This window comes from Corvus hawaiiensis, chromosome 3 (assembly GCF_020740725.1).
Source record: "Corvus hawaiiensis isolate bCorHaw1 chromosome 3, bCorHaw1.pri.cur, whole genome shotgun sequence".
In the NCBI taxonomy this organism is placed as follows: Eukaryota; Metazoa; Chordata; class Aves; order Passeriformes; family Corvidae; genus Corvus; species Corvus hawaiiensis.
Window position 1 is genome coordinate 76,291,496 of NC_063215.1, and position 8,662 is coordinate 76,300,157.

Below are 8,662 nucleotides of genomic sequence, written 5' to 3' on the forward strand. Positions count from 1 at the left end.
ACTCTTGGGTGTATGCAGCTGGACCCAGCATTGTAAGCCAATGTTTTGTCTCCTTTGTCATCTCCCAGGCTATGATGAGTTCAGCTCTGTTGACTTCAGCGGGACATTCTATGTTAACACAGACCGTGACGATGACTATGCCGGCTTTGTGTTTGGCTACCAGTCCAGCAGTCGGTTTTACGTTCTCATGTGGAAGCAGGTCACACAGACCTATTGGGAGGACAAACCCACCAGGGCTTATGGCTATTCTGGTGTGTCACTCAAAGTAGTGAATTCAACAACTGGTACTGGTGAACACTTACGAAATGCTCTCTGGCACACAGGAAACACCCCTGGACAGGTGAGAGATGTAAAACTTCAGGCCAACAGTGCATGACTAATATTTTAAAAATAAGGGACATGTCTCAAAAAGACTTTCACATCTCAATTTTTGCAGAGGTTTATCAGTTTTTCTTCAATTCCCTTGTTAGTAGTGTCAATAATAACATTTGCATTGTGTTTCAAAGAAAATCACATGTGTAAAAGGGAAGAGGAGGTGTGATCAAAAGGAGAAGGAGTGAGAGGTCTCAGAGGTCTCACAAATCCTTTGTTTTGTACTGGCACTTACTTCTTTGGTGTTCCAGCTTGTTTGAATTATACATGGTTTAGAGTACAGTAACCAGTGACAGAAAAAGAGAGAAGAAATGAAAGAAAAGAGAGAAAAACTGCTGTTGTTCCAAATAGGGTCCAACCATGGAAGGAACTTGTGCATTTTGGAAATTAGGTCTAGTAGGGCTTCAGATGTGGATAAGAATTGATAGGACTGTTACTGAGTGAGAATTTTCAAGGAGCAACCACAGGCAGTAACATCTGTGCAAGCTGCAGTCCCTCTCCCTCACTGGAGGCACTCGTGCAGCATCAACGCTGTCAGCATGGGTGTGTGTATGTGCAAACCTGAAGAGTTCCAGAAGCATTTGGACAGTATTCTCAGGCACATGATGTGACTCTTGGGGATGGTCCTTTGCATGGCCAGGAGTTGGACTTGATGAGCCTTGTGGGTGTCTTCCAATTCGGCTGATTCTGTGACTTCATGAGGGAAGTCAAGGTTCGATGCTGTAATGGTTTTCAGTGACTCTAGCTATGAAACTGCAGATGAATAACTGATCAACAGTTTAAGACAGAAACTTCCATTACTCTCACCCCATAAAAGAAGCCTTTTGATCATACAGTCAAATGTTAAACTATTTTCAGTTTCATGCTCTGCAGAAAATAAGCTTTGGCTGTATGTGCAGTTACTATGGTAGACTTACTGGAGAATGGTGTGTTTCTAATAAGGCATTTGTATTCCTACTGTAGGTGCGTACTTTGTGGCATGATCCCAAGAACATTGGCTGGAAAGATTATACTGCTTACAGGTGGCATTTGATTCATAGGCCTAAAACAGGATTAATAAAGTAAGAGATATTTCTGTACCTCTACATTTTCTAGTAGCAATAATTCTGTCTCTGTTGATTTAAAAGCTATGTTATCAGTTTCATTGTTGTTTCTGATAATTATGTTACTTGTGTGACAGTTTGTTGTCCAATATTTTGGGAACATTTTGTTATCTTCAGAATAAGTTATTTTCCTTTTCAGATGTATTTAATTTAGTCTGGATGATTCAATATTTACATCAGCTAAATACCCTTAAATTAAAGAAAAAAAAAACAGAATTCTTTCTCAATAGCTTTTCTGTAAAAAGACCAAAAATTCCTGAGCAAAACTCAAAGCAAGATTAGAACATGAGATTGCTCCCCAGCCTGTGGAATTTCAGTGAATGAAATTAATTAGAAACATGAGCATTGCCTCAGGGAAGTAGGCCAAGGTCCTGTCTACTTCAGCATCCTGTCTCCCGTAGTGGCTTATACAAGACACTGCAGAAGTGGCCATGAGCACATCTGTAATGCACACAAGGAGCTGTGGCATATGACTTTCTGTAGAGCCCAGATGTTTAGCTGATGTTCCAAAGACTGAGCATTAACTGCCCACGTCAGTTTTATCTTCTACTAACTACTGGAACTGTAAAGGATATTTTTCATGGGGTAGAGTCAGACGTTACCTCTAAAAGTCTTGTTTGTGCTTATGTGCAGGGGATTTTCATTTGTCTGTGAAAGACAAAGTGTAGACAAATTAGGATATACTGTTACCTGTTTCTTGGAAAGAGAGGGGTTTCTTTATGGATTGGTATATTGCAGTGCAAAGCATTGACTGATACAGGCCAACAGGAAACTTTATTTTTTTCATTCATGTTGCTGTTACCTTTAACGTCCTTTACAGAATCTACATAGGGTCAGACAAAAGATGTTACCACCGGTATCACATTAGATTAATCTAGCATGACAAATTCTGTGGTTTGGGGCATTAAATTCCTTCATACTTTAGGGTGTTCTGAGAGAAAATAAATTAATTATTTTGCTCATGTAATCATGAAACAATTCTATTTGTACAGAAATATCAATTCCATATGAACACAATCGGAGCTATGTAATTTTTTTTGGTGGGATGAATGAACTATTAAACTCTTCCCATATGTTTTGGGTTCTTGATATTTTGAGAATTATATTAAATAGGGTTATATGAACATGAAAATCTGTCTTTTTTTTTTGCTGTTCTTTTCGCCATCCATTAAATACTGATTTCAGGGAGCAGTTTCATACTTTGTGCACTTTTCAGGAAATAAAACACTTCTAGGAAGCTGCTCAAGTGTTTTCATTCTCATGTGAAGCCATCTGTATTGCTGTGTATAGCCAATGTATTGTCAGTTGAGCAGGACACTAATCCCTGCCTCCAGAGACTAGCCTAATTAACAAACTATAGAGTAATTTCTCATTTGGCCCAGGAGACTGAGAGCCTAAAAATGTTGACTATCTCAAGGTCTTCCAGGAGAAGTGGAGGATCCAAGTTTGAGGAAATGCAGTCTTTCTGATAAAGAAAGAATATGAAGTGCTGTCTTTCGAGGTCTTTTGTCTCCAGGGTGGATGCCTGAAATACTAAACAAACCTCCAAAAACCAAAAAATCCAAGTTCTCCCTTTCCAATTTATTATTAGTCTAGCTGTTTGTGTTCAAATCCTTCCAGCTTTCATTAAGCTCTTAAAATGTCTGAAATTGAGATTCAGCATGTCTCCAATTAATGTTTTGTTTGACTCTGAAGGGATGGTTCTTCCAATTTCTGATGTTGGCCCTTGCACCTAAAGATAAATAAATCAGCTGTTAACACAGCTGCAAAGACAGCTTTTCTCAGTGATGTGACAAGGTCGTGTGCTAACCCCTGAGTTCACTGGGACAGGGGCTTATCAGTGAATGCTAGTACATGACATAGTTCATTCCAGGAGACATGACTGTTCTAAATAAAGAACTGGGAAATCTTTTGCAGATGGTGTGCATAAAATCACTTAAGGAGCAGCCCCACTGCTTCTGATTAATGTGTTATGGCTACCAGCCAGGTGGGTGTGAGATAGGGATGAGAAGTGATCCCTACAATGAGGTTGGGTTTTCTGGTGCCTTGTTAAAATTAATTCTGTTCCAGTTTTTAGAGACTGTTACCAGCTCTTACACTGGACACTGTATTATCCTCCTTGTTTAATTTGTGTTCTTCTTTACAGAGTTCTGGTTTATGAAGGGAAACAAGTAATGGTGGATTCTGGACCAATCTATGATACAACTTTTGCTGGTGGACGATTAGGTCTTTTTGTCTTCTCTCAAGAGATGGTCTATTTCTCTGACCTCAAATATGAATGCAGAGGTTAGTTACAGAAAATTTCTAGAAAACACTGAAGCCTTTGATAACTTGTGGAGCAATCACAAAGTGTTTAAATGAAAAGTATCCTCTAAATGAAAAGCAATATGTAATATCATAGCATTTATTTGTTTGCATCATATTGATCTGTTGAAATGCCATGAATGCCCCTTGCTCCTACAGTAATCTCAATTTGAATAATAAACTCCAGATGGTTAATATTATCCACATGTAAAAAATGAGGTAGAAATTTCTGAGAGAGATTTGCTTAGAATTCTCTCTGTATATCCACTGTCCTCTGTAGGCTACTTCAGTATGTCCTGCAGGCAGAGGGATACTTCTGGATCACCCCTCTTTCGAGAGGCATGGAAAAGAAAGCAGATATCATTAATGAGCATGTCTGCCTGTAATGCCTTGTCTGAAATGTTTTGAAATACAGAAAATGCTTTTCCAGGTTTTCTTGTATGTGATTTTGTATTGACATTTAGATACATAGCTGCACATACATGTGCTTGTCTCTGTGTATATGTAGGCATATGCGTTTTTATATAAATGTACTCCCGTTTGTAGAAAAATGAAGAACAGAAAGCATTGTGCTGTATCTCTTTAGTGTATCATGGTGGAATTCTTATGTGATTGACTTCCTAACCAAAAAACTCCAACCACAATTAAGATATTTTCTCCCATTTCTTTCAGATGCTTGAGCAACGGTTGCTGCATTACCAGCAAAGTACTGTAGATGCTATGCAACCCAGACACCTCAGTACACCCTGGTACTCCAAGTTTCTATTTTTGTGTGCCTCCTGCCCTCTGTCCTCGTGCTCTACTCTCCAGGATCCTCCCAGCTGCCAGGAGTGCTTCAGCCATCCTTCCACCCAAGTGCCTTCTCACAGCCAGGACTAATGAAACCTAAACGTGAACGTCGGACCCACCACTGAAGCAAAAGCAGATTGATACATTAGAACACTTTTGTAGAGTGAAAACTTAGCAAAATGTGTTTGTTTACTTGTCTTTTTAAAAGAATGACGTTTACATATAAAAATGTAATTACTTAATGTATTTATATATATGGAGAAAAAGAGGGGGGATGATGATTATCAGTCGTTATGTTTAAGTGAGGAAAAATGTGTTTCAATTTTTTGGGTGTATGGTTGACACTTCCTTGCTCTGATCAAGACTGGACTTCAGTAAACAAAGCTTCTGGGTCTAATTTTAGCAAAGTGATGGAGGACCACACCAACAGTGAAAATTACTTTGGATATTAAAGTAAAGATCAATTATAAACATTTCTTGATTCAAAAAGGTGCTTAGTTGATAAGGTAACACTCTTTAAACTTATAATTGGTAGAACTGTCAAATTTGCAACCTAAAGCATTCTCTAGTAGGACCTTTATTCAGGCCAAACAGAATTGAACTAGAAACTCTCATGTGAAAGGGAAGAGTGATTCATTTAAACATCTGAAGCTATCACTATTGTCTGATTACAAAAAATTATTTCCAGTTGCCCTGTTTTCTTCATATTCTGCATTGCCTTGTAATAAAGAATATACCATGATCATGTGGAGCAAAATGAACCTGAACCACTTTTCCACCTCTGCTGCAAAAAGCACTTTGACATCCTGAATCCTGATGTGGGTTTTTGAAAAGGTGGCAACGCCGTCATTAGTTAATTTGGTAACATATGAGTTTAAGGTTCCATTTATAAATATTTTGGTAGTATTTATGGTGATTATCACACTAAGCTACCTTCTCTGATAATTGATTTTAAAGCATATAATGCATCAGTAATACATTCACAAATAATATTTTAAAGCTATTTTTGAAAGCATATCAAAATATGTAGATATTGTCAAAGCATGGCCTACACTTAAGTATAGTTCCATGGGTTATAGTCATGTATACTTTGAAGTTAAATGAATAATAATAAGGAATTTACAAATGGAACCTTAATATATATCCAGTTACCCTAATTTGAATATTTTTGTATTGTTACCTATGTCTGCTGTATATAGAACTTCTTAAATAATGCTGAAGGGGTACCAGTGTTTATTCTAAACAGATACAACAGTTACTCAGATAAACAATAGTATAGACATGTTTAACATTTTTGCTTTGTTTAAATTGTATGAGCTTTGTTCACAAAAAGAACACACGCTGGTGTAATTTTATTCATAGATGGGATACCTGATGGAAGAATACAGTACCTCTGCCTTCTTCTGGGGCACAGGGAGCTAAATGTCGAATCAACTTTTTCTCCCTTGAAATAGATTTTGTTGCTATATTCATTAGAACGGAATCAACAGTTGATGGCTTTATTGCACATTTTATAGTATTCATATTATCAAATCTTTTTTTAAAAATTATTTTCAGTTTGTTTTGTTTTGTTGCTGGTTTTGTTTTGCTTTGGATTTTTTTTTTTCATGAATCCTCTTCATGAGGTTTCTAAATATTTCAGTTTCTTTTGGTGTTTCAAATGGCATCCCCAAGTTCCAAGCAGAAAGGAGGATGACTTCATTAAATGTAATAAGTAATGGCTGTGTAGGGTTTTTTGTTTTGTCAGAGAGAGACATCAGTTTAGGGATGAAGATGTTAATATTTGGACTGTATCATAATTTTCCTATTCTATGTAAGTTATTTATGATGGGTTTTTTTTAATTTCTTTTTCTTTTTTTTCCTTGCAAGTGTGTGTGAGAGAGTGAGATTGATGAAATTTCATTTTGTTTTGCCAAAGATTGTAAATAATTATTTATTTGTTTACAAGGACGGACCTTTATCAATTGACGTCCTGATTCATTTAGTCAGATCCTCATTTTTATATATATATTTTAAGAAATTAATAATAGGAAATAAACTGTAAAAAGGTTTTATAATCCAAAATCTCTTTACCTTTTCTGTAGTTAAAGTTTTTCTTTAAAGAAAACACTCCATTCCCCTAAGCCCTTAGTTAAGCCTCTTGTCTTGCTGTAAACCACTTCATTTCAAGTAAACGGGGACATCTGTTGCTTTGCTAAAAAATCACTGACTGTCTTCTAAGGTTGTAAACAGCAGGTTTCCTAGTATCTCTGACAAGACATCATTCCCCATGAAGTCTTTATCTGGCAAACAATCACAAATTTTATTTATAGCGTTGTGAATGAGAAATTTGGTCCTGCTTCTCTGTATTGTCTCTTGGCCATGTGTTTCAACAAATATATCTTATTTTGCAACTGCTGCTTCTCTGAGTCCCATCTGAATCATTGGGATTCGTTGGTGTCAGTGGGGATTGCCTTCCTGCTGCAGAATTTCAGGAACCAGTGAATCATCACAAACCAAACAGAATAAAATACAAGAAAATAATTCTTAGCATGAGACATCTTTCCTGTGAGTATAAACTACTGACAGGGAGAGGAATTTGAATTGGATTAGGAAAAATAAGAATGACCAGCATGTCAAAATGCCAGTTTTGAGGTGTTAACACAAGTTCTAACTTTTCTTTGCCTTAAAAATATTCCAGCTATTTGGTTTCCTTGGCTTTTGACTCCCATGAGAGTACTTGAAACATTACACAAGAAAGCCATGTAGTCTTCAGTACATTTTTTGATGAGTCCTTTAAAACAATACAAATGTTCAGTCTTGTAGACAGCTGCAAGGACATCAATGATTGACATTATTCAGCTAATAGAGTGATTAAGAACTTTTTATTCGCTTTCTCAAGAGTTTTGTAAAACTGGTATGGATCTTCATGAGTGTTTTGAACATGAGCACTTATTTATGATTCTATGGGGAAAAATCTCTCCATGGCACCAAACAAACCCACACAAAACTAAACACAGGGAAATAAAATGACTGGAAATGTGTGAAAACATAACAGCAGCACTGTAGTGCTAGTACAGGGTCTCACAGAAAAACAGGAGGGAAGAACCAAAAAAAGCAAAATTGCTGTGAATGAGCAGGTTCACCAAAGCAGTGGCATGCTTTGACCTGTGTCCATTGTTCCAACTACATTTTTTAAGTATCTTTTGAGTATCTTTTGAAGATACTCAGATGTATTTGCATAAGCTGGTAAAAATACATAAAAATTTTACAGAGTCTACACTTCTTGTTCCCAAAAAGAGATGGGTATGGAGGAAGAAGGTCTGAAATGCCTGTGGAGAACCTGTATTTTCTCACAAGGGGAAGCTGAGTAGAGCAGGTGAGGATTCTGCCACTAACACATGAGTAATACTAGGCAGAATTCTTTTCACTTCCATGGGCATCAGGCTCCCACCTACTAAAATTCAGTGATAAATTTCCTCACCTTTAAAGTACTTGTTATATCTTGTATGTGTCTTACTGGTTTTGGGCCAACCAGAAAACCAGGAAATCCTGAAATCCCAAAACCCTCCTAAAATTAAGTTCTGATGTGAATTCTTGACCACTTTTAAAGCATGGGGGTTTTGGGTAAACTTTGGATAAGCCACTGAATTCTGAAAAGCTAAGCTGAACTCACAGTATTTAAGGATTTGTCCATTATAAGAGAAACACATTTGCTATGGTTTCTTCCAGAAAGAAAGGAAATAAATCCACCCAAGGATTATACCTGTGATTTTGCACATCAGGCAGCCCAAATAACAGCATCATGACTGCTAGCATATGTGTGTACTCCTTGCTAGCTACACAGTGGGGCAGGAGCTGAACAGACTGTCACAGTCAGTGGGCCAAACCCTCATCTTGATCAGCTCAGTAGGAGTTTTGCTACGGACTTGAGTGATAGCTGGATGAATTCAGTGTTCAGTTTGTGCTCCAGACATCCATAGAGGAAGAGCTCTAGTGCTTGCATGGGAACATCTGCTCTCTAAAGCCATTTGAAAAAAAAAATGTAACTATGTAATAACTTGGCACAGCATTGTTTCCATTGTGGAGAAGACCACCCTTGTAGATCAGGAAGG

The 8,662-nt window shown here is 37.3% G+C and overlaps 1 protein-coding gene across 1 annotated transcript in view; it reads left to right on the forward strand.

The window, feature by feature from the left end:
- Positions 1-6,966, forward strand: part of THBS2 (thrombospondin 2) — a 32,608-nt gene extending 25,642 nt beyond the window's left edge. Inside the window, exons 19-22 of the mRNA XM_048298695.1 lie at positions 69-340; positions 1,336-1,433; positions 3,622-3,761; positions 4,452-6,966. Coding sequence (XP_048154652.1) covers positions 69-340; positions 1,336-1,433; positions 3,622-3,761; positions 4,452-4,459 — 518 coding nt within the window. The 3' untranslated portion in view covers positions 4,460-6,966. The remainder of the gene's footprint in view (positions 1-68; positions 341-1,335; positions 1,434-3,621; positions 3,762-4,451) is intronic.
- Positions 6,967-8,662: the final 1,696 nt, after the last annotated feature.